At 43.1% G+C, this 26,793-nt stretch overlaps 1 protein-coding gene across 1 annotated transcript; it reads right to left on the bottom strand.

The window, feature by feature from the left end:
- Positions 1 to 78: 78 nt before the first annotated feature.
- On the bottom strand, positions 79 to 25,142 carry ZNFX1 (zinc finger NFX1-type containing 1). Its single transcript, XM_077778276.1, has 13 exons — positions 24,992 to 25,142; positions 20,243 to 22,051; positions 15,026 to 15,157; positions 13,436 to 13,584; positions 12,649 to 12,798; positions 11,479 to 11,593; positions 9,478 to 9,728; positions 7,873 to 8,012; positions 6,475 to 6,629; positions 5,964 to 6,109; positions 4,817 to 4,927; positions 4,227 to 4,322; positions 79 to 3,568 (listed from the first exon to the last, which is right to left on the bottom strand). The coding sequence occupies exons 1-13, from the start codon at positions 25,050 to 25,052 to the stop codon at positions 1,127 to 1,129; spliced, it is 5,757 nt and encodes a 1,918-aa protein (XP_077634402.1). The 5' UTR covers positions 25,053 to 25,142; the 3' UTR covers positions 79 to 1,126.
- Between the last annotated feature and the right edge of the window lie 1,651 nt (positions 25,143 to 26,793).

Genomic DNA, 26,793 nt, shown 5'->3' with positions numbered 1-26,793 from the left:
GGCAGTGGCTCCATCCCCATCCTCACGGTCTCAGGCTGCCTGAGCTATTTCTAAAAGTTGACAAACACGGACCACTGATTTTCTCAATCATCGTTTTTATTAATTGGCTTTATAGGCTAAAGTGCATAGTAAAGACAAAAAAGGAAATGCATACATAGGAAAAGGACATTTTTCTCACCAACATTAGAAAGACCTGAGATGCCTAAGTGTCTGTCCTAGGAACACTGGACTGAGGGAATATGTATGCAGGCAGCAGCAGGCCTAGGGACTGGCTTCTGGCATGGGTCTGGAGCCTGCAGAAGCTGCTGGCATGCTAACCCTGCCCAGGCAAAAGCTAATAGTGTTGGGACAAAAGGTCACACTTTGGATCGGTGCTGCTGGTTTAGTTCCATCCAGGGCCTTGGGGGACCAGCACTGCTACTGAACTCCTCCTGCGGGCAAAGAAACCACCACCCCAAAGTGCCGGTCACAGGAGAGGGTATGGGGATCACTCCTTAGTCAGCCTGGGCCTGCTGCACAGCCCCCAGCTGTGGGTAGTCAACACTTTTCCCACTCTCAGTGAATATGTAACTGGGTCAGGGTTAGTCACTGAAGTCTTTGTCTTATCACATGCCTCGTCTCCTGGAGTGAGGATGCCCCAGGAGGAGGGTGGGAGGGACTTTTGTGCTCCTTGAAAGGATAAGCAGGTTATAAACAACTCCTCTGGGCCTCTGTTTATTGGAATTGAAGTTAGTCTACAAGTTAGGGCCTGGCGATTAGAATGAGTCTGCTTCACTTGAGTTCATACTCTGCCCCCAGAGCACTGCAGAAAAAATATCTGAGTCAGGACCCAGAGATACCATTAGGTAGCTCTAGGTGGAAGCCCCAAACATGCTCCAGGGAGCCTGTCCACTAACTTGCAAGAGAAAAAAAGGTGTCTGTTAACTTTGCTCTCAGTTCTGGAGGTAAAGTGCTTATTCTAGCGCAAGGGAAATCTAGAAACAAATGTGGGCAATCCCTAAAAGTGGATCCTTAAATAGGCGCTAAGACTAAAGGACAATAATAAAAAACAAACTTCGGTTCCTTCATAAGGGAGCCGATCCCAGCCAGATGGTGGCCAGGCACAAGGCAGCGGTGCGCCATCTTCCTACATCATCCTCCGGATCTCCTCAAAGTTCATCAGGTTGTTGGCCGTGTCAGACCAGGCAGGGTGCTGGGCTCCATCCATCTCAGAAGCAAGCTGATTGCTCCTTTCCAGAGTATGATTTATGCCCCCGATCACCTCCTTGCAGTCAGGACATGTGCCCCTCTGCATGGCTCCCCCACAATCGCTTATCACGTAGATGTGGCCATTGGGGCACTTGAACCAGTGGCCACGAGGATAACCCATAGCATTGACTATCTGCACTCGTTCTTCCTCTGAGATGCCCAGGCCAGAGCAGGGAAGAATGCTTTTCAGAACTTCCATCTTTTTCTGCACAAACTGATCATCCTCCTGGGTGAACTTACATGTTCTCTCAAGGACCTTCCGGACACTGTAGACCTCCTCTGCTGTGCTACCTCTCAACTTCCCCTCTGCTATCTTGCAGCGGGACAGGAGATTCACCAGGTATGTGAGCCTCTGGATTTCACTTTGGAGGTCCTCCAATTCCTGGCTGGTAAAGCTCAAACGCTTCTTGGCTAGCCAGTCATGGACTTGATCTAGTCGACTCCTCACTCTCTCTTGTTCTAAGACATGCACCTTTTTCAGAGAATCCAACAGGCCAGCCAAGCGGTCATAGAAGCTGATGTAATTCTCAACAAGGCCCAGGTCCTTCACAGACAGATTTTTCTGGGCCAGCTTCTCCTTCAACATCAGAAAGTCTGCAGGAAGCAGCTGGTGGAGGAGGCTCTTGCTCTCCAGCAGGGTTTTAAGTCGTTCCTGGCTGGTTGCAATTTCCCCCGCTGAGCCCTGAATCTTCTCCTTGACTATTTCAATCTCTTCCAGCCGCCGTTTGATGCTGGTTCCATACCTCAGGTTTTTGCGGATGGGCACTTGGCAGATAGGGCACACCTTCAACTTGATGGCAACTTCATCATCCTTCTGCTCATTCATGTATAAGTCCAGGGCTTGCACCTCAAAGATGTGGCTGCAGTCTTCTAGCTGCACAAAGCGGGCATCAGGCTCATCCTCAAAGCCAAAGAAGATTTGGGTGACTTCTTCCTGGTGGCAGACACGGCACTTCTTGGGGCATGGTTCCCCACACAAACCAATGCAGGGGTGGCCACAAGCCAGCAGCTTAGTACAAGGCACGTAGCATGGGGGTCGGTCGCAGGGTTCAGAGCACAGTTTAGTGCACTGGTAGTGCTGGCAGCGCCAGACACAGGGTTCCACGCAGGGGCTGCACAGCTCCCCACACTTCTTCTTGCACTGGCTGTGGACACAGCGGTTCTGACAGGTCCGCTGGCAGGGTGGGCACTCGCCGATGCACGGCTCCTGGCACTTGTGTGAGCAGATGAGCAGGCGCTTGCAGGGCTGCTGACAGCGCTCATGAAAGCGCCCTTCAAAGCAGCTGTGGCAGGAGCCGGGACAAGGATGCCCGCAGTCCAAGACAGTGCCACACTTGGTGGTACACTTGACTGGCAGGTCATACATAAGGTCTTCCACATTACCACACTTCACCTGCTGGCTGTGCCCACACTTGAGTTTCACGGTGACCATTACTGAACACAAGCGCACACAGTCTTCACCACAGGGGTGGCTGCACCTGTGCCCACATTTCAGAACCTTGGGGCAAGGTTCTTGGCAGCAAAAATCTGACTCAGGCATGGAACAAGGAACCATTTGTTCATGACCGCACCGAACAATGGTTTTGCGCACCTTCACCTGACAAGGCTGACACTCCTGGAAGCAAACAAGAGGGCACCGGTGCCCATCTTGGCAGATAACCTTCTGGCATGGCTTCATGCACTGGAACTCCTTGTGTGAGGAATCATAAGGGTGGCAGGCACGGGTACAGACATGTCCACAGCTCAGCCGGAACTCACAGGGTAGGCTGCAGCCTCCTTCGGGCACTTTTTGGAAATCAGAAGCTTTGGATACTAAGGTGTGGGTGTCAGGATGGTTCTGGCAGCACAGCTGGAGTGCGTGGCCTATTTGATTGTTCTCTCGAAGAGTATGGATGATCTTGCTCCACAAGGGCACCTTGGCTAGCATCTGCATGTTTCCGATGCAGTACATCCCCTTCTTGGCACGGGACAAGGCCACACAGATGCGGTTGGATATCTGGAGAAAACCCACCTTGCCCTCCTGGTTGCTCCGCACTAATGAAAGGAGGATGATGTCATTCTCTTCCCCTTGGTATTTGTCAACCACATGGACCTTGACTCCAGCAAATGTCTTGGCTGGCATGAGTTTGCGCAGGCAGAAGAGCTGCCCAGTGTAGGTGGTGAGGATGGTGATCTGGGAGGGGAGGTACTCCTGGCACAGGAAGTACTTGCACAGCTCTACCACAAAGCAAGCCTCATGCTGGTTCTGGTGGCTTTTGCCTTCTTGGATTTCCTGTTCAGGAAAGTTGTGTTCTACAAAGAAAAGGTTGGAAGAAACCCCCTAGAAAGGAAAAGAAATGGTATGTTAGAAGGCTCACGCATGCAATTCTTCCGATCTTCACATGTACTGGCCACTTACCCTGTTCCGGGGAGAGACTTTGTGAGGTTTTTTGCATACTTTGTACCATAGTTTTTAATTCTGGTGTCAGTAACTACGTGTTTTCTTTTGGGACCATGGTAGGTAGGAAAACGGATGAAGAATTTGTCTATTTTAGCTTCTAATATATTTGATATTAATATTTCAAACAGTCATCCACAATCTAACTATTACAGTTCAGGAAACAGGCAGCAGCTACGATGAAGATGTTGAGTGAGCAGCTAACACAAGCACTCCACTGTGCCAATCGCTTTACACACGTTACCTCACTCAAGACAATGCTTGAGTACCCATTATTAAGGCAGTATCCATTATTCTCACTGTATGGAAGATCAGGACACTCAGAATTGGTATATAACTTGCTAACCACTTACACAGCTGCAGAGCTGAGATTCAAAACCCACATCTACATCTCTCAACTTCTACACTATTTCTCCTCTTAGTAACGAGCTTTTTAAAAAGTTGGCTCTAGTCCCTTTGGAAAACCCTTTTCCATCATAAGGAAATACAGCCTCCGAGGTTGTTGACAGCATCACAGAAAGCTCAAATAGGGCAGACTCACCTTTATCTTCTCATATTTGAGAACAGAGGGATGATTCTCCAGATCCTGGTAAATGTAGGGGGTCAAAAGCCGGGCAATTTCAGGGCGCATGCGGTGCTGAAATAAGACATATATGTCATTAGAAAGGTGGTCAGAGAAGGGATGCCTGGCTAGCTCAGTTGGTAGAGTATGTGAGTCTTGATCTTAGGGTTGTGAGTTCAAGCCTCACATAGGGTGTGGAGCCTACTTACTAAAAGAAAGAAAGAAAGAGAGAGAGAGAGAGAGAGAGAGACAGGGAGGGAGGGAGGGAGGAAGAAAAACATGTACGAGAATAAACGGACAGTTTTCTAAAGACTAAGCTGCTGGTGGAAAACCTAGAAGTAATGTGAAAAGAATAAGGAGAAAAGAGCAGAATGTAAACAGCTCCTTCAGCCAAAACAAATTCAATTTGGCTGATCCTGTGGTATTTTAACACAGAAAAGAAGTCTGACAATCATTGAATTAGTAAGCTAGTTTTATTTTTATGAGACCTTTCTTGGTGACAATTGGCAGGCTCACAGGAGATTTCTCCTGAACATCTGGTAGGTAATAACAGAGGTCCAACTTCTCACCTGGTAATTCAGACGAACGAAGGGAATGTTTACTTTCACCAGCCGTTCAAAGAGGGACACTTCAAGGTTGAAATTCTTGGCTAGATCATACACATTGGCGCTGGGACGCAGCTGAGAAAAGAAACATGTTTCAGGACTCTCTATTGACATATTTTATCCATCCAACCATATACTCACTCAACCACCCACCTACCCATCAAACGTTTTTCAAGTGCCTTCTATGTGCCAGGCACTGCTCTAGGTACTGACAGGCTAAGGATAAAGAGTGACAAGGACCATGAGGCAAGAAATAAGGGTGATGTGACACAGTGTCCCAGAGTGGTAGTTCCTTAAAAAGGCTTCCCTAAAGAGTGACATCTGAGTTGATGCCAGCATGGAGGAAGTTGCCTATCATTTGAATAGCAAGCCATGAGGAAGTAGGAAGGAGGGCAGGGAGTGGAAACACAGTGAGCAAATGATGGTGATATAAGTCAGAGAAGTAGGCTGAACCTGAGAATATCTGCCTCTGTAGGCTACGTTAAGCAGCTTGATTTTTTTAATGTTTTTGTTTTTTTTTTTAATGTTTTTATTTATTTCTGAGAGAGAGAGAGACATACAGCGTGAGCAGGGGAGGGTCAGAGAGAGGGAAATACAGAATCTGAAGCAGGCTCCAGGCTCTGTGCTGTCAGCACAGAGCCCGATGCGCAGCTCAAATCCATGAACCGTGGGATCATGACCTAAGCCAAAGTCAGGTGCCCAACCAAGACTGAGCCACCCAGGCGCCCCAAGAAGCTTGATTTTTGTATTAAGTCAATGGGAAACCACTGGAGGATTTTAAGCTATAGAGTGTCATGATCTGATTTACTTTTAGAAATTCACTTTGGCTCCTTTGTAAAGAATGGATTAGAGGATAGCAAAAATCAAAGAGGGGGAAAGGGAATCACACTGTTTTAATAGTCCACTTAAAAGGCCCTTATAAAATGAATGATACTATCTCTGAAATATACCCCGAATCTAAGAACACTTGCTCTTAGATTGAATGTGGGAAAGAAGAATCACAGAAAGCCACTAATAAGTTTGAGGACTGGTGAAGCAGAGAGGCCAGGGCCTTCTGTCTGAGCACAACCCTCCAAGAGCCCTCTCTCTTTTCCAGGGGCACGTGCTCTACCTGCTGGTGGTCCCCAATCAGAATGAGGTGCTGGCAAGCTTTGCTCAATGTGGCAATGGTGTGGGCCTCGAGGACTTCGGCAGCCTCTTCCACAATGACAATTCGAGGCTCTACCTTCTGCAGGATCTGACGGTATTTGGCAGCACCTGGAGTCAAGAGAGAAGAGGCTCCTCTAGGCTGATGCACTGGACCCTAGAACCTGAATCTGTGAAAGCTGAGTTCTCATATCCATCCAGGGTTGTGGTGGCCACTGAATGACAGAGTAAGTGCTACTGAGTGGTCGCCAGAGCATGATACCCACGTTGGTCACTGTCAGGTTATCGAATGCAGCAGGAACAAGCAGGTGCATTTCATCATGAGTTCCTTACATAACCCGCTTTCAATAGATTTTCATAGCCTTTCCCTCTAACCTACTGAAGAAGCTTCTCTTTACCTATCCTAGATAATCTGGTAAGAGCTTGGCACCAGGAGTGAATGGCTGGATCTGATAAACTTTCCCATGCTTTCTTACCTGTGGTTGTCATTCCTACAACCTGGGCATCTTTCAGGATGTGCAGGTCTTCTTGGAGCCTTAGCTCAGCCATTCTCTCTGCTGATGTGCGGTACTGGCGCTCATAGTTGAGGATCTTTCGGCGGGTGTCGGCCTGGTACATCTGTAGCCACAGCCTGGAGAATGTGAAGAACCAGAGAAAGGAAGATGCGCTCTTTAAGAAGGTGGAGGAACCCCCTGCAGTATGTATGACATGGAACTGGGACCCTTGAAGAGCTTATGGGCCACAGAGAGAGAGGAGGAGAGACTTAGGTTTGCAGGGACCCCAAGAGTCCAAAATGCCCAAAAAAAGATGTGCAGAGAGATGTACATAGGTGGCCACAGCTAAAGAGGGGAACAGGATAAAGAACACAGGTTAATTATTGAGAAGAAACTAAGGGACTTCAAAAGCTTCAAGTATTTCTCACAAGTTCTCCTTAGCCCATCCCTGAGTCCCCTCCCCTAATTCTCCAGTCTTGTTTTACAAGTAAAACAGATCATGTCACTACTCTGCTACACACTGTTCCAAGATCTTATCAATACTTTTTGTTTCTTTTTTTTTTTTAATGTTTTATTTATTTCTAGGAGAGAGAGAGAGAGACAGCGTGAGCAGGGGAGGGTCAGAGAGAGAGGGAGTCACAGACTGAAACAGGCTCCAGGCTCTGAGCTGGCAGTCAGCACAGAGCCCGACGCGGGGCCCGAACCCACGAACTGCGAGATCATGACCTAAGTGAAAGTCGGACGCTTAACCGACTAAGCCACCCAGGCGCCCCAATACTTTTTGAAAAGTGGCTTTTGATAATCCCGGCTCCTCACTTTTGCCCCATGAGGCCCTGCAGTTAGGCCGTGCCCACCTCTCTGACCTCACTTTCCATTTCTCTGAGTCACAGCAATGAGGGCGGTCTTCTTTCAATTTCTCAAATAAACATACCCTTCACATGTTAAGGCCTTTACGTATGTGGTCCCCATGATTTCATCTGCTCCCCATCCCTGCTGATCTTCCTAATGTCTACCAACCCTTCACATCTTGCCTTGTCACTTTCCTGGATACCTCAGAGCAGTTCAGATCCCATGTTCATAGCCTTAGCACTCCTTGCTCTTTTCTTTCTTAGTGTTTATGTCTATTTTTAACTTTTTACTTGCAGAATTAACTAATTTGTCTTCCTGGATAGACTCTAAGCTCCATAAGGATAGAGCCAAGTGTCTATTTTATCCCATGACTGCATCCCCACCACTCAGTTCAATGGGGGTATGCAACCAACCATTACTTAACACTGCTGAAGCCTGGGATGGAGGGATGGGGGATTATGTTCCAGGAACAGCAAAGGAACCCCTTGGGGAAATTACATGTGCTGGTTGGGAGGAGGGTGGGCATAATACCTATACAGCTGCCAGCGAGAATTCAGGTCCAACCGCCAAACATCTTGGATTTCACTGGCCTCAGCCTCAGTCATGGTGTTGAGCTTGCGAAGTTCTACCTTCACTTTCTTCTTCATTTTCTTTTTCTGGCTGCGCTGGGTCTGTGGACATCAACAGCAGCCAAGGTTACCAACTGAACAGAGTCTGACTCAGTTCTAAGGCCAAGGTGGAGGCCAGAGCACATTAAAAAAGGGGCTGCCACCTCAGAAGAACTTCCTTAAATGTCTCGTACTCTTCCAACACATACTCCATTGCACAGTGGCTAAATGGGGACCCTGGACCCAGTATGCCTGGGTTCAAAGCCCCATCTACCTTTAGAGTAAGTTACTCAACCTCTACATACTTCAGCACCTCCTATAATAATAGTATACACCTTTGCAGGGTTGCTGAATTGGCTGAAGGAATAAATACATGAAAAGTACTTAGAATAGTGCTGACACTTGTTATCACTGAATGTCCTTTGACCACATTCTATTTCTCATTCCTAAAACATATGTCATGAAAACAGTAGAGGTGAATCTTTCTTGTTAAATGCTGTACGGGTCCTGCTAAGATGGTCTTAATGCCATCATATTGAGACAGTAAAGGTACCACTTAGGAGAAAGTGTTCTCCCCCGCCTCTGTCACTAAGGACTGGCATGAAAGATAGAGATCACAATGTTATGAACCTTCCCCTCCCCGCCTTGGTTTGGTTCCAAACCAAACCAATCAACTCCTCCTAAGGCCACGTGGCAGAGAGATGCCTAATCCATGATTTCAAGTATTAGGATCAGACTCCATCCATCACGTACAGTCATGCTGAACTGAACTAGAAGATCAGGTTCAAAGCAAGCAGACAAGGGAAAATTGCATCCAGAGTTGACTTTGAAAGTCCCTTACATCATGAGTTTAGAAAATGTTATTTTGAGTATCCAGTCCCCTACTGTCATAGTAATGAATGGTAAATTTGGAGGACCACTTGGTTCCACCAAAGGAATGACCAGAGGGAAAGTCTGGGCACTCAAACTATTCTGGCTTTACAAGAAATATCAAATTCCAGGGTGAATAAAGGATGAATATTCCATCCCACTTCTAAGGCTGCTTGCTTCATTCTGTTTTACTTGAATAGAATTCTCTAAAACCTTAATGTATTTTTCATAGACTCATTTGTCCTTGAGAAGATAATACCCATGAAAGCACCAAGCACTGAGACTGTGTTTGATCTGAACCTCATGGGGTCTATTTTTCTGAAAGTTCAAGAGAAGCATTTGGCTACCTGCTTCCTGTTTCTCTAAGTTGGAAATTCTTGCCAAGGCTCTTCTGAAAGGCCATGATTTTTATACTCCTGGGAACTGGACCAGTCTTCTACTATAGTTAGGCTATAAAACAGGTAAATTAACTGTGAGGACAAGGTGAACATGCTGCTGTAACAGAAGTGTGTGAAAATAAGGGGCTGCAGTTCTAGTCAGAACAGATGTTCTCAGGCGTGTTTCAGGAGAGTTTAACCCCTACCATCTGGTAGTAATAACTGAACTCCCATTTCCCATTCTTTTAGGGCTTCCAGAGGCCACGAGGAAGCGAGCTTACCTCCCACTCTCCTCCGGTTTGCTCCTGCCCAGCTGTTGTCCCAGGGCCATAGTTGTCTAGCCTCATGGCCAGAAGCACTTTAGCCAACTCCTGGACTGCCCCATTCTCTTCCTTCTTCCGCCGGCGGAGTCTAACCACCTCTTCCTCTTCAATCACCCGGTCTGCTTGAATTAGGTCAGCCTCCTCTGCGATCTCAATCAGTGAGCCCTCCTCTTCTCCTTCCTCTTCCTCCTCCTCCCCTTCTGCCTGGGCTAAGAGGAAAGCAGGAAAGACAGGGGTGAAACTCTTAAAGCCAAAGAATAGAACGGGGCACTTATAAGAGCTTAGATGAATGAAGACATTCTCAAGGGGTTTAAGTGGTTACTTGTAGCAAAGGAAACTGGGAGAAATGAGAATTAGGGGAAGGAGGCTTAGGTTTCCTTATATGTTTTTTTGTTATATTTTTAAATATCATATAAACATATCCTTTTTAAGAAGATTTACTTGTGTCAAATACACAAAGGAGGGTACACAATGTAAACAGGCAATTTAAAGGATAATAAAATAAATAAAAGTGAACATCCAAGGGTGCCTGGGTGCTTAACCCAGGCTTAACTAGTTGGTTAAGTATCTGACTTTGGTTTAGGTCATGATCCTGCGGTTTGTGAGTTCGAGCCCCACGCTGGGTGCTATGCCGACAGCTCAGAACCTGGAGCCTGCTTTAGATACTGCGTTTCTCCCTCTCTCTGTCCCTCCCCTGCTCATGCTCTCTCTCAAAAATAAAAACATTAGGAAAAAAAAAATCAACATCTAAGTACCTCCCACCCATTTTAAGGAGAAAATCACCAATTTCTTGAAGATATTTGTGGGCCTAACTTGAATTTTATATTGCTCATTCCCCTCCCCAGCTTTCTTTTAAAATAACTTTACTATATTTATAATGCATATACATCTCTTAACAACACATAGTCTAGTTTTGGCTTTCTTTTTACACTTTCTTGAGCTCTATATAAATGGAATATTATATATATTTTCCTACACCCTGCTTTTTCCATTGTTGTTTTTTTTTTTAAATTTTTAAAATGTTTATTCATTTTTGAAGGAGAGTGACAAAAGCATGAACGGGGAGGGGCAGAGAGAGAGGGAGACACAGAATCTGAAGCAGGCTCCAGGCTCTGAGCTAGCTGTCAGCACAGAGGCCGACACGGGGCTCGAACCCACGAACCGTGAGATCATGAGATCATGACCTGAGCCGAAGTCAGACGCTTAACCGACTGAGCCACCCAGGCGCCCCTCCATTCTGTTTTTGAGCTTCATACGTTGCCATATATATGCTGTAATTCATTCTTTTTCACTGTTGTACAATATTTCATGATCTGAATGGACAGTAACTGATCCACATGCTATACAAATATTGATGAATATTTGAGTTCTATTTTTCTATTATTAGAAAAATATCCCCACTAGCAGTGTATCATAGTTCCTACTGCTCTACATTCTTGTCAATATAGCAAACTTGAAAATTTTTGCCAATCTGATGTGTAACAATATCTCATGGTTTTAGCTCTTCTCTTTTCTTTTTTTAAAATTTTTAATGTTTATTTACTTTTGAGAGAGACAGAGACTGAGCACGAGCAGGGTAGGGGGAGAAAGAGGGAGACACAGAAGCTAAAGCAGGCTCCAGGTTCTAAGCTGTCAGCACAGAGCCCGATGTGGGGCTCGAACTCACGAGTCGTGAGATCATGACCTGAGCTGAAGTTGGATATTCAACTAACTGAGCCACCCAGGCGCTCCAAGCTTTTCTAATGAGTAATTTTCATATGTATGTTGACCATTAGAATTTCCTATTTTGTGATGTGCTTATTAAATGTCTTTTATCTACTATACTATCAAGCTATTATTTGTCTTTCTCTAGTTGATTATAGTTCATTATATATTCTAGGTATTACTTTCAAGTTTTATTCTCTGGTCTTTACCAGGCTCCACTTTAAGATGTGATACTGGGTAGACATGCACTCTTACCTGTATTTTCAGGTCCTGCTGGAGCAACACTTTGGGTGAAAGAACCGACACCCAGGCCCAGCCACTCCAGCATCATGGAATGCTTCCAGCTCTGGAAGCAAATCCATTCACTATCCTGAGGAAGGAATAATTATCAGTCATGAGAATTCTGTGACAACTAATGTAAATAAAGGAAAGGTTTCTGTGAAGTATCAAAGTAGTTCTCTTAAAATTTAGAGGCTGCAAGCTGGCATCCCTTGGGCAATGGGATCATTAAATACGACTTGTAGAGAATTTTAAAAATAAAAATTTCCTCTATCAACAAAATCAGGATCTATGGCAGCAATGAGCCTGCATTTGGGAATGGCAACAAATGGCTAGGAGCGGATCGCTACCACTTCTTTTCCAAAAGTCTGCCAAGTCCTCTCTACCTTCTGATGTCTCACACCTAGCTTGCTTTAGTCATTTATAGATACTGACTGACCCCTTCAGGTTTCTGGGTTTGTAACCCTAGAAATCACCAACTCAATGATAATACAGCTACCATTTCAATGGGTTCTTGGCCAGCCTTGTTACAGGAATTGTGTCAGTTACTACCTAGAATATCCTTTGAAGTTAGGCATTATTACCCTGGTTTGACTGCTGAGATATCCGAGGATCATAGTGGCCACAGCACACAGTCAGTCTGTGTGACGTTGGGTTTGCTGACTTCTAGGCTGTCTATATGGGCTGGGTTGCCTTCTTATGATTTTGTTTAATTTAACAATCATTTGTAACACACTAATTAAGCGGTTTATAAATACTAACTTGTTTATCCAAATAATAGTCCTATACCAATTATGTTGATCTGTTAGAAACTGCTATTTCCGCAAGTCAAATTCACAAATATTAGCAATTTCATAAAGTTCTACTTAATGTTATTACTATCCCCACTCTATGACAGGAAACAGGTACAGAAAAATTAAGTAACTTGCCAAGAGCAAAATCAGGATTCATATCCAGCATGCTGACTCCAGAATCTTGTTCTTGACTAGTATACCCAGCCTCCTCTCCTCATCAAAAGGGACTTCTCACATTATGCCAGCATCAGATTATCAAAACGGCTAATGCTTTGCACTGTTGCTTCTGCTGGAGACTCTCTCCAAGTACTGAGGCAAGACAAATGCTTACAGCTCCCAGGATGACCCCTACCTGTACTGGTCCGTTCATCAGGCTTTTCCAGTGCTGGGGGGAGATGTACTTCTCCAGGTGCTGCTCCCGTAGCACACCACGCATGGTGCACTCCAGGGTCTGGGCCCCTTCATGCAACTCTTGTTCTGACTCTTTCATTTGTGTCACAATCTGCCAAGAACAGAGGGAAAGAAATGGTGAGCAAGTGCCATCATCCCCCAAACTCAGTTTTCGCCATGAGGGAAAACAAAGCTAAGACAGGAACAGCAAGAAGAGAGGAACAAAGAAAGAGACCAGTCAAAAAATAGTTTCAGTAAAGTCTTAATTTAAATAATCTTAAAACCAAAGGATTACTACCTAAAAGGACTAAAAGACTCCTACCAACCAGTAAGAAAAAGGAACAAATAACACAACAGAAAAACAGGCTAAGGAAACTGTTGTTGAGACTTCTCTTTTTCTTAGTAACAGGGACTCAGAGTTTTGTTTGGGTACACGGCTGCCCAGCTGGCAGCTGACATTTCCCTGGCCAACGGGCTATAAGTAGGGCTGCTGGTGATTTGGGGGAAGTAGCCTTTAAAGGTCCCGGCGGGGGCTGGGCGGGGTGGTGTGCCCCTTTCTGTCCTTTCCCCATCTTGATTACGAGGGCAAAGATCACACCATGGGATTCACAGGATAGAATGCTGGAAGGAACCCGGGTCCTTTACCACTTTGTGGAGAGCCTACCTCCCCTGGACGGCTACCCAGAAAGCCACTGCTATCTAGTCTACTTCTACCGTGAACTATCTCAGATTCCAAAGCTGGGACTCACACTCATGTAGGCCCTTCGGAGGTGCATGGGGAGGTTGCGACGGAATTCCCGCTTGTTCCTCAGCTCCCTTAGGGTGAACTGCTTCAGGATTTCACTGTTGCTCCTTCCACCTACCCGCACGATGCTGGTCTTTTGACACTTATAGATGCCTATGGAGCAAAGTGGAGCACAAGAGGTGAGAGGAGCTATGCTGATTCTCTCAGGTGAGAGGTCTATGTGTTTGGGATGCTTCTCAGCTGGCCCCTTAGGGAACAAACTGGTACTTACAGGAATCTACCCTATTAATGAGCAAATAGGCCTCAGAGATGGCATGACTTGCAGAGCAGTAAAGTGTGGTACTTAAGAACATAGGCTTTATTGAGAGAGAGAGAGAGGGAGAGTGTGAGAGCACATGCACAAGCTGAGGACAGGGACAGAGGGAGAGAGAGAATCTTAAGCAGGCTTCACATTCAGCACGGAGCCCAATGGAGGGCTCGGTCTCACAATCGCAAGACCATGACATGAGCAGAAGAAATCAAGAGCTCAACCAATGGAAACACCCAGGCGCCTCAGAACATAGGCTTTAGAATCAGATATCTGGAAACTCAAATCTTGACTTCACCACTATGGCTATGTAAACTGGGGCTAGTTTCTTAACTTGAGCTTCAGTTCTTCATTTGTGACTTGAAGGTCAGCACTTAGTAAATGTTCTTTATTATTCACTCTACAGGTATTTACCAATTGGTCACGATGTGCCAGGCATGTGCTAGGTTCTTAAGATATAGCAGGGAAAGCACAGATTCTATTCCCAATTTGTTCTCATGTCTCACAGTCTGGCAGAGAAGATACACATTAAACAATTTCTCATAACAGCAATAAGTACAGTTAGGTACTGTAAGTACGTGATATTGTAAATACGTAAGAGGGCACCTTACCTAGTTTGGGTGGGGTAGGGATCTAATATTTAAACTGAGACTCCGAGAATAAAAAAGATTTAATCTGGATGAAAGGAAGATATAGAATGGAAAATAATATTCTAAGCAAAAGGAAAAACATATACTTATTCATTTGTTAATGCGATTAGTATTTTTTTGAGTGTTAGAATCTGTAAATATAGCAAGAAATAGGACCAACCCACACAGTGTTTATAGTCTAGGGTAGAAACCCATAAAATAAATTGTTACATGTGTATTAAGTCTCTGAAGAAAAAATACAAAAGGAGACTTAACTTTGTCTGGGGGCAATTGGGAAAGTACACCTGAAGAGAGATTTAAGGAGAGACCTGAAGAATGAGTTGGAGTCAACCAGGCTAGATGAGGTCAAATGGAGAGAGAAAAAGTGTCTTCTACAGATGCGGGAACAGCATGGTCCAAGAGAGAAGCTGGAGGAATTCAAGGAACTGCAGACAATCAGTGTTGCTGGAGTTAGGGAGAATATGGGAAGAGGTAGGAGATAAGGTTCGGAGTTAGACTGGAGCAGGCCACACACAGCCTTGCAGGTCACAGGTCGGACTACGGACTTAGTTCAAAGAGCAATAAAATTTAAGCTACTGAAGTTGGTGATGGTTCAACTATAAATGTCTTGATAGAGAACAATTTTGCCTAAAATTACCTTCCAGAAACTGGTCCAAAGCATGATTAGTATAACATACAACCAAGATGGGGAATTTCTGGACGCTAATTTGCCAGACGGGCTCATTGGTTAGAAGCGCCTGAACAATTTTTAGACCAACGTAGGTTTTGCCTAGAAAACAAGGAAAAAGGAGAGTTAAAAAAAATTAAAGATTTTCTAGAAGGAATAATTAATTACTTACAGCAAATTATTATTAAAAAAATTTAAAGCCACACACCGAGATGATTTAAAAATCCAAGCACAAATGAGTATTTTATGAAAAGCACCCCTGCTTTTCTGTCTCCCAGTCACCCAGTTCCTTTCTGGGAAGCAACCAATATTACCAGTTTCTTGCGTAACTTTCTAGAGTTAGTCATTCCATGCAAATGCAAACAAAAATGAATACAGTCTTTCTATAGCCTTTTTTTTTTTTAATATAAACAGCTGCAGACTACTTTCACTTTTCTACATCTTACTTTTTTCACTTAATGTACCTTGGAGATAGTTCTCTATCACCACATAAAAATAATCTCCTCTCCCCTCTCTTTTTTTTTTTGCAGCTGTAGGTACCCCCCCTCTTTTTTCTTAGCTGTAAGATATTTTTTCACTTGTAAGTGACACTTTTCACTACACTTTTCAATTGTAAGATATTTTTTAGCCAGTTGTTTACTAGCTACATGCTAACTCTTACGTAGCAAATTATTTAGAAATGCTTTCAATATACCACAGTAGACTTGCTTTTGTTAAAGAAGGGGAAAACTCAAGAGAAATCAACATTCAAGTTAGAGTTACGGCCTCATTAGTAAATGGCCAATAGTTAATTAAGTCACAAATAACTAAATTCTCACACTACGTCAGGCTAAGAAGGTAGCCACTGTTCTCAAAAAACTCAAAGGTGAGTGAGAAAGTGATACAGGAAAATCAAAGATTTCAGTATAGTAAGATAAATAACAATTTCTTCCTTCCTTTTTTCCTTTCAAATAAGTACTGAGCACCTAACAGGTGTCAGGCACTGGGTTAGATGCAAAAAATACTATAGTGAGCATAACAACCATGGTTCTTATCTTCCTGGAACTTAACAAACTTGTAGAAGATAAGATAATCACAGAAACAAATGTAAAATCATAAATGTGGGAAATGAGAAATACCCAGCACCAAAAAAAAACATTTAACTGGGATTCTGGCCTAGTCAAAGAGATTAGAAGAGACTTCTCAGGGGAAGTGAAAGCTGAGTTAAAAGAGAGCAAGAAGGAACAGGGATGGGGTCGGGAGGTTTCTGCCATATTCCAGGTAAGTAAAGACTGAGGCTTGGCTTCAGTGGTAGAGATGAGATAAATTGGCAGCCAGGGGAGAAGTTTCAGAGGTAACATTGATAGGAACTTGATAATGGTTTGGCTAGGGTGAGGAGCACAAAAGGAAAACTAAGTTTCTAGTTGCAGGACTGGATGGATAAGGATACCTCAGGAGGAAAGAAACTCTTTGTAATTTGATATTTACTTTATTTATCCCCTCCTACTACTTCCTTCCCCTTAGAATGGATACTTTCTGGGATTTCCACCTCAAAAAGGACCCCCTTTACTATTTCTCCCTCATATTCACCAGTATGCTCTTTCCTAGTAACCATTCATGTGTGTGGCTTAAGCTGGCCTGAAGTTATTACTATACTTGGAACTAATGAGTCCTAATTCAAATGATAACATTAAGGGAAATTAAACTGCAACATGTAGGTTTTGAATATACAAAAAGCTCCTATAAATCAATAAGAAAAAGAAGTCATTCATAAAGAAACCAATCCATAGAAGTAGTAATATAAATAGCCAATAAACTGAAAAGGAATATTTAATTTCACTTAAAAATCTTTTTATTAAATTTTTTTTATTTTTAGAAAGAGAGAGAGAGAGACCGTGAGTGGGTGAAAGGGGCAGAGGAAGAGAGAAAGAATCTTAAGCAGTGACTTAAGGGGCTTGACACGGGGCTCAATCCCATGACTCTGGGATCATGACCTGAGCTGAAATGAAGAGCTGGATGCTCAGGGCGCCTGGGCGGCTCAGTCAGTTATGCAACTGATTTCGGCTCAGGTCATGGTCTCATGGTTCGTGAGTCTGAGCTCCGCATCGGACTCTGTGCTGCAGCTCAGAGCCTGGATTCTGTGTCTCCCTCTCTCTCTGCCCCTCCCCCTCTCTTTCTCTCTCAAAAGTAAATAAACATTTTTTTTTTAATGTTTTATTTATTTCTAGGAGAGAGAAAGAGAGCGTGAGCAGGGGAGGGTCAGAGAGAGAGGGAGTCACAGACTGAAACAGGCTCCAGGCTCTGAGCTGGCAGTCAGCACAGAGCCCGACGCGGGGCTCGAACCCACGAACTGCGAGATCATGACCTAAGTGAAAGTCGGACGCTTAACCGACTAAGCCACCCAGGCGCCCCAAAAGTGAATAAACATTAAAAAAAAATTTTTTTTTAAGTTGGATGCTCAACTGACTGAACCACCCAGGCGCCCTTTTAATCTCATTTTTAATTAAAGAAATATAAACCACTGTGATATACATTTCCAGGGGGTGATTTGGCAGTATCTATTAAAATTACGCAATTATATATTCTTCGATCAAGTTAGGAATTTCTCTTCTGCATAATTTTGTTTATATATGAAATGACTCAAAAACAAGACTATTCACTGAAATACTGTTTGTATTAATAAATCTTTCCACATGGGACTAGTTACAGAGACTATTCCATCATATGGAATATTATGCAGTCATAAACAAGAGCTACTACTTATGTACTAACATGAAAAGATCACCAAGATCTTTTCTAAATGGACAAAGCAACATGCACAAGAGGATTTTTAGCATAATGGGTTAAAAAAAATAAGGGGTAGGGTCCCTGGCTGGCTCAGTCAGTGGAGCATGCAAGTCCTGGTCTTGGGGTTGTGGTTCAAACAAGCCCCATGTTGGGTACAGAGGTTACTTAAAAATAAAATCTTTAAAAAAAAAAAAAAAAAAGAGGGGCACCTGGGTGGCTTAGTTGGTTAAGTGTCTGACTTCAGTTCAGGTTATGATCTCATGGTTCCTGAGGTCAAGCCTCATATTGGGTTCTCTGCTGTCAGCTCAGAGCCCACTTCAGAGCCTCTGTCCCTCTGTCTCCCTGCCCTCCCCCATTCATTTTTTCTTTCTCTCTCTCAAAATAAACTTACAAAAATTTACAATAAATAAACAGAAAGAAAGAAAGAAAATAGTTAAGTGTAATAAACATATTCAATTCAAGCATTTCAACATTTATAGAATATCTCTGGAAGAATCAACAGGAAGCTAACATCGTTTTAGGGAAAGGAACTGAGTGGAATGGTGGGAAGAGACAGATTTTAAAAAAAAATTTTTTTGAACCATTTTTTATTAAAACAGAAAAAAATGGTTCAAAAAATTTTAACCTCACAGATCAGCAAAACCTGCTGATCAGCAAAAAAAAAAACCTGATAACACAATAATACTGGATAGGATATAAGGAAATGGGAACACTAGTTCATTCTTGGTGAGTATAAACTGGTACATCCTCTTTTTCTTCTTTTAAAGCCTCGAAAGCATCTTTTTAATTATGTATACTTTTCCATTATACAGGTGTTTCTTACCAGAAAAGTTTCCATTCAGTTACATAACTTTTTTTTTAAATGTTTATTTTGAGAGAGAGAGAGAGAGAGCGCGTTTGCGCAAGTAGAGAAGCAGAGAGGGAGGGAGACAGAATCTGAAGCAGGCTCCAGGCTCTAAGCTGTCAGTACAGAGCCCGACGCTGGGCTCGAACTCATGAACCTTGAGATCATGACCTAAGCCAAAGTTGGAGGCTTAACCGATTGAGCCACCTAGGTGCCCAGGTTATATAACTTTTTATTGTGAGTGGGTATTACTTTATCAGTGTTTTTTTTTTTTTTTAATTTTTCTAAAGATTTTAAGTAAACTCTACACCCAAGATGGGGCTTGAACTCAGAACCGTGAAATCAAGGGTCACATGCTCTATTGACTAAGCCAGCCAGGTGCCCTATTAGTGTTTTTTAAAGACCACTTTCCAGGTTTTGTTTGTTTTTTTGCACATGTGTGTATCCTTTAGGGAGGGTAATTTAGCAGTACCTACTATATTAATGTGAATTCCCACTTTAAGGAATAATAAGCAGAATACCTAAAGATAAACACATACCAGGTATCTATATCTATATATAAATATACACACATAGATACACAGATATATAGATGGATACTTATTAAAGCACTCTATGTAATGACAAAAAAAAAAAAACCCAAAAACAAAACCAAAAAAACCCCCACCATTATGGTACACTCATTCCTCACTGAATGCAGGCACAGTAAAAAAGAGTGAGAGACATTTCTAAATGTGACTGGAGTGTAAAGAATGTAGAAATGTCCATAACACGTTGTTATAAAAATAACTGACCAGTATATACAGCACGATCCCATTTATGTTATTAAAAGAAAACAAAAACTATGAGTGCATGGATGTATACATAAGAATGCAGACACAGAGTCTGATCAATGGGCACCTTTGAGGACATCTGGAAAGATGCACATCAAACCAATAGCAGTTATCACTACAAAGTAGGATGAGAGTGGCATATGGGGAGGAGGGTGTAGAGAGGCGTATTTCCATGAGAAGTATGGTGTAGTTAGGAGAGCCAGGACTCCAGAGTCAGTGCCTAAGTTCAAGTCCGAGGTCTGTCACTTACCATCTTTATGAACTTTATGAACATATTATTCAACCTCTCCTTGTCTTAGTTTTTCATCTATAAAATGGAATGGTTTCTACTTCACAGAGCTGTTGTGAGGACATCATGAGTTTATACAACACTACTAAAAGTAGTAAAACACTACTTGGTACGTAGTGCTATTATTATGTATTTGATATTATTTAAAGTAATATAAAATCAAATAAAAATTAACACAGCCTTTGATAAAGCAAAGGTCATGCATCTTCCTAAATCTGACCCCTTAGCAGTCTTCTCTAATCTTTGTGATTTTTATTACTATGCATGGCTAGTTTGCATTACTATGCATGCAATGGCTGCCCACTGGAAAATCACCATGAACAGCTACTTTGTAAGAAAGTCTGATGCCCATTTCAGGAGAATGTTTCTAATCAAGACACTCCAGAAACCTAGAGTCAAGCCTCTCTTTCCTATCTCATAGGGCAGATGTTACGTGATCTGAAAAATTCTCTTACCTGTTCCAGGAGGTCCTTGAATAATAGCCAGTTCCCTAGTGAGAGCAAACTGCAAGGCTTCCATCTGGGAGTCATCCAGCTTCAGGGCTTCTTTTGAGGGCCACTGGCTGGGGTCTAAGACATTCACTCTGGGATATCTCAAGCCCTCGGCATTCCTCAGAGAATCCCCAGTGGCTGAGGGATTCTTTATTAAGGGAGTGAAATCATATCTGCCCCCCATTAGCAAGTACCTTGGCTCCCTCACATAAGAGTCACATTCCACGATGTTCCTCTGGAAGGGGACATCTTCCTCCTGGACCTCTTGAAGTCCTTCCAGGACATGCCTATAAGCCTCAAAGTATGCAGTTGTCTCCACCATGAGGAAAGAGTCAGAGGGCTGGACCTCGGCTAGCAGCTGTTGGCTCTGCTCATTGAAAGAGAGCTGGACAATTCCTCGGCAGAGATCTTCCTGCTCCCGATTAGACACGGTGGCAAAAAGAAATGTTTCAAAGTTGTCCTTAGACATGCACACCAAAGATCCATAGAGCAACCGCTTGGAATTCTGCCAGCGAACAAACTTTAGTGGTTTTGTGTCAAACTGCACCTTGTAGACAATGCCTGATGAGGAACACACGGGGGTGATAATCCTGGTATCAAAGTAGATTCGGATGTCATCAAACTTTCTCTTCCTCAAGCCTTGGTCTTCAAAGCTCTGGAGAAGTTCCAAAATGCCTTCACGTAGGGGTCTAACAAAATCTTCCCTCAGGAGACGGAAGTGGGTATCCAGATAGATAGCAGTGCTGTCATATTTTCCAGTAATGATGTTGGGACGAAGGAATGGCCTTTCATCCAAGTGCACTTCATTGTAAGTAGGGTAAATGGGCATGGTCCTGTAGCTCTCAACATGGTCCTCTGACTCAGGCTGCACTAGAGTGTAGGTATCCACTCTTAAAGTGCCCTCTCGCCTCTTTTCCTGCAGATGTTCAATGATGGTCTGTACCTTTTCCAGATTCTTCTCTGTCTCCTCTTCTATGTCAACCCCAGAGGCTCTCAAAGCATTAAGAGAAGCTGGCAGGAGGGAAATGAGCATGGAAGTTTCCTGCACAGAGCTGGCGGGAAAGACACTTACAAGGTCCTGGAGAAGAGAGATGATGTTGCTAATGTGTTCTGGATACTGGTTTCGAATGTCAGGGATGGGTTCAGTGACCATCCCTACCACGTAAGTCGGTAGGCAGACTTTGAGGAATTTGGAGTTCTTCAGTATGCCCAGGACATGGAGAACACTCTGGCGGTCCATTTTGGAACTGCAAGCCTTCCGAAGAACCTGGCAGATGAGCTCAAGGAAGTTTGATTTCATAAAAGAATGAGACAAGAGCTCTTGCAGCCCTAAACTTGTGGCAAGAGTGATGACCACCTCAGAAGGGTCTTTCTGTAGAAGACTTTCTAGGAATTTGTAGCCCAGTTTCTTCACCTGCTGTGGCTGTTCTGCAGGCTTCTGGTGGGGCGTTCGCCACTGCTGGAAGTTTTCATCGGACCATGGTGGTCTGTGGTTCCTTCCCTCTTGGTTGCCATTTCTCCGCCTAGCATCATTTTCCTGACCACGTCTTTGGCCTCTAGGTTCATCGCCAGTACGCCCCTCATGGTTTCTCCTTCCCTGATGTGGGTTCCTGCCCATAGCACCAAACCTTTCTTCTCTTTGCCGAACAGGAACAGCATGGTTGGTGGCCCTAGGCTGCCTTCCCGGCTGGTTGGCTCTTCCTCTGAGAGCATTCACTGGTGGGTTATTGGCCTGATTTCTAGCTCTTGGTGGTAATTCTCCATCCACAGGCCCTAAACACAATGGGAATACTGGGTAAGCACAAAAATCAAGATGCAAGGAAATCTAATAGGACAGGGGACATACATACTCTCATTTTCCAAAACAACTAAGAAAGTAGGTTTTCTTTGTGGAGAAAAAAGTCTTCCTATGAAATCACGTAATAAATGTAAAATAGATCACTGTGGTTGCAGCATATATTATGAAAACATTGGTTTTCAGAGGGTGCAAAAAGGAAGGAGAATAAACATCTGAGCACCTGGCTGGCTCAGCTGGAAGAGCATGCAACTCTTGATCTTAGGGTCCTGAGTTTGAGCCTCACACTGGGTACAGAGATTACTTAAATACGTAAACTTAAAAAACAAAACAAAAAAAAGGAACATTTGTTGAGTGCCCAATACATGCTAGAGAATAAATACTTGCAGTATCTTATTTAATCCTCAAGAGCTCAGATTGTTTCAGAGGGTCAAAAACATCAGCTTATTGCTTCTAGTCTTTTGCCAGTGCCAATTAATAGCCAAAGCATGAATTTCAGAGCCAAATAGTCCTGATTCAAATCTTGTCCTAACCCTTCCTCACTGTTTAACCTTGAATAAGTCAAATACTTCTTCTAAGCCTAAGTATCTACACAGGCATAAAGACGAAACGTTTACAAGATGCTTAGTAGTGTACCTGAAACATAAAAAGTTCTCATTAATGTTAGTTACTACTAGGAACACTAATAATACTTTTCTATTGGGAATACCCTATTGATTTCCAGGGCCACTGGTTCTGCCACTAAACAATGATGTTACAGGCAACAGAGGCATCAAGTGGGATAAAATTACAGGAGAAATGCTTCTTGAAATTTGTCCAGCATCAGATGGCAACGGGGAAGGTGGGGCTTCCTTTACCAAGATGTTTTTAAGCTAGTTAATATACTGAAAATGAAACTGAAAAAGGAAACTCAATTTGTTTTAGGAAACTGAAAAATGAAACTCAAGTTTTTCTCTTTTCTGAAGCACAATTTCATCCACATAGTTTTATCTACTACCAACCCTCAGATAAGTTGTTGAGGGAAGGAAGAGATATACCAAGTCCACACATGAAAGCTAACATCACCCTGTGGATGAAGCTGAACTTGGCTTCCTTAATTTGACACACCTTTCAGAAGTAAATTTGGCCAGGGGCGCCTGGGTGGCTTAGTCGGTTGGGCGTCCGACTTTCGCTTAAGGTCATGATCTCGCGGTTCGTGGGTTCGAGCCCCGCGTCGGGCTCTGTGCTGACTGCCAGCTCAGAGTCTGGAGCCTGTTTCAGTCTGTGGCTCCCTCTTTCTCTGACCCTCCCCTGCTCACACTGTCTCTCTCTCTCTCCTAGAAATAAATAAAACATTGGAAAAAAATTTAGAGTCATTGTAAAGAAAAAAAAAAAAAAGAAGTAAATTTGGCCAAAATATCCAAGAGATCAGTGTCTTTCACTTTCCTTTCCTATAAAATTGATGGAGCTGACCCAATGTGGCAGAATTACTTGGGAGATTTAAAAAACAAATAAAACTGTATATGATGATATAAATGTTATGAATGCACATTATATTCAAGATGACTGTACCATTTCATGACATTAGATGCTAAATCCATTTATGTGCACTTTTCCTTGTTTTGCATATTGTAGAAAAAATTTTGATGTGACAACAAAGGAACATTTAGCAAAATATAAATCCTTTATTACTGAAGTTTAAATTTTATAAGCATTACCTTATTTACTTTTCAAACTCTCAAAATATCAAAAGAAAGTCCTTCTAATATTTCAATCTGACCAAGGACTTAATGTTTTGAAGAATATAAATTGGTATTGTTTCTTATTCTTTCAATAGTCACACAGCTCATAAAATAAAATTCTACAGTTCTTCCTCATTTGTTCCACAGCTAAAACTCAGATGACATGTTGCAAACTTAGGGAAAAGCAAGACTCCATTTGGTTTTGTTTCAGAAAATTCTAAGCAAATACAATAATCAGAGCAGTAGAGTAATGCTTTTAGAAGGAACTTTACTTTGGTGGCTAGGGTACTAGACATATGCCATTAACTACATAACCACTAGCCATGTATGGCTATTAAGNGCTCAGGTCATGATCTCACGGTTCGTGGGTTCGAGCCCTGCATTGGGCTCTATACTGACAGCTAGCTCAAAGCCTGGAGTCTGTCTTCGGATTCTATGTCTCCCTCTCTCTCTGACCCTCCCCTGCTCATGCTGTCTCTCTCTCTCAGAAATAAATAAAACATTAAAAAAAAACCAAGAGTATTATTTGAATATTTGGGGTAGTAAGTAAAAATGCTGAAATTATTAAAGTACTAAGATAATAAAATGTATGTATTCAATTATTACTATAAAATGACATTATTTGGATATACTCATTTAAATAAATGTTAACCTTTATTAAATTATTATTAAATTTTTAAAATGGATTTCACTTGTTTATTTTTGCATTTTTAAAAATATTTATGAGAGATAGCATGAGCAGGAAGTGGCAGAGAGGGAGACAGAGACTCCCAAGCAGGCTCTGTGCTGTCAGCACAAGACCTGATGTGGGACTTCAACTCACGAACCACAAGATCATAATCCAAGCCAAAACCAAGAGTTGGACACTTAACTTACTGAGCCACCCAGACACCCTCATCATTTTGCTTTTTTAAATGATGCTACTAGAAAATTAAAAGTTGTATTTTTGGCTTGCATTATGTTTCTTTTGGGTAGTACCACTCAATTTAGACACCTTATTACTATCTTTTTAAATGAGAATTATACCCATTCATCAGCTCCCTTAGGTAAAAGAGAAGGCTCTCTATTTTTCAGTCATTCATGCTGTGGCTAAGGAATAAGCCACTCTTTACTTGAGAGAGGCCATCAATCTTAGGTGGGCCTGCTCATTCATAGGGAACTCAATTTCCTTCCCATTAGGTAGAAATTCTTGCTCACCTCTGTGGTTAGTATGGGGATTTCTTGGCCTGGCCTCCACACAAGGTCTTCTGTCCTCCATGTCTGAGTTACCTGAATTCCTCCACACTCACGTTACTTTCAGCATCTGGAAATCTGCACAGATTGAGAGAGATCAAGGCCCCTGAAACACAGCATCTAGCAGAAAAATACACAAAAGAGCATCATGCCAATCCTCTTGCTTCTACATCTTAATGATTTATAAACTAAGAGTTAAACAGATTTAATAACAGGCACAAGTGTGAATAACTCTGTGAATGCACAATATGATATAAAATGTTAAATTCACAACTTAGGTGATTTCAAATTCCTCCTTCCTTTTATCCCTGCACTTCGTTGGGGTAGAAGGAGTGTCATCAATTCCCTTTCAAAACTACTGTTTGGTTTACGCCTTCAGCCGAGTTACTTAATCGGTTGCTAGGTTTCATTTTCCTCTCCCACAAAGCAGACAAATTTTGTTGCCAGGGCAGAAAGAAATACATTTCTGTTAATCCAAAAACCATGTATTCAACACCCCATCCAACAGCTATACTATACAGAAGTCTACAGCTTACCGTATTCTATAGTTTATAAATAATTAGTGAGCAGTTATCCCTGATCCTATTGTTTGGATGGAATGCAGCCAAACTGATTAAACCCCTCTGTTCTACTGAATCAAGAGAAAGAAATTAAATGTTTCAATAACCAGGGGCTTAGCATCTACAGGATGCTGTTTCCCCAAGATGAGCTAGGAATCTGCAGTTTTTTCCTTCTCCTTTCTTCTTGAAGATTTTTGATAGTGATCTTGTAAGAGGAAGAGGAAGCCCCTTTAAGGGAACTTACCATACACATCATATGAGCTGAGGCTAGGGAATGAGTGGGTGGCTCAGAGTCCCCAGCAAAGGCATTTCTGAGACTGTCCCTCTGACTTTTAAAATATTCATAGTGGGAAACTGTGAATAGATTTGGCATTATATGAGGAGGAGCTTTTATCCTCATCAGAAAAAAGGAGTCCTTTTCCTTCCTGCCGGGAATATTTTGGGTGAATCTCTTCTCTCATCTTATCAAACCCAGCTCTCAAGTGCAGTCAGTATTTTGGGTGTTTTTTTTTGTTTTTTTTCAGTTAAAAAAGAATTCCGAGGAGAAAATGCCTTCTTTCTCTTGTTGAAAAATACTAAAATAGAAGCTCAGAAATTTTCTGGGGTAAAAAGAAATGGGGAAAAAAAGAAAAAGGGAGGAGCTGAGAGGACAGGAAATGCTATGAAAAAAGGCAGACTAAAGTGGGTTTCTTTTGGAATCAAGGCCTAAAAGGGCAGGAAGGAGGAAATCAGTGATGGTCAAGCCGGTAGAGGGGTTCATTATCAGAGGAGCATGGTAATGGGGGGGTAGGACGGGGGAAGAAGAGGCTGAAACAAGAGCCCAGAGCTGGCTATCAGGGGGATTCTCCAGGGTCCCGGGAGGGTAGGAGTCACCGGCAACGAGGAGCCCAGGGGGTCCTGACGGAAAAATCATGGGGTCTAGGGGGAGCCGGGGCCGTGAAGTGGCTAGGCTGCGGCGGGGAGGGNCTAGGCTGCGGCGGGAATGGCAGGGGAGGTAGGGGGGCTTCAAGAAGGTCGGGCTGAGCCCCGCTGGGCAGGGGGTGCTGGAAACAGGGATGAGGAGTCCAGGTGCTGAGGGTGAAGGAGGCGGTGGCAGGTGAGGGCACAGGAAGACGAAAGGGGCGGCCGGGGCAGAAAATGACGGCAGAGACGGAAGTGGGAGGCGGAACTAGTTGATGAGGCCGGAGGTGGAGGGGGCGATGGGGG

Source organism: Crocuta crocuta, unplaced genomic scaffold (genome assembly GCF_008692635.1).
Source record: "Crocuta crocuta isolate KB4526 unplaced genomic scaffold, BGI_CrCroc_1.0 scaffold27, whole genome shotgun sequence".
Lineage (NCBI taxonomy): Eukaryota > Metazoa > Chordata > Mammalia > Carnivora > Hyaenidae > Crocuta > Crocuta crocuta.
Note: the sequence above shows the minus strand (reverse complement) of the source record. Positions and strands in the feature narration are given on the sequence as shown.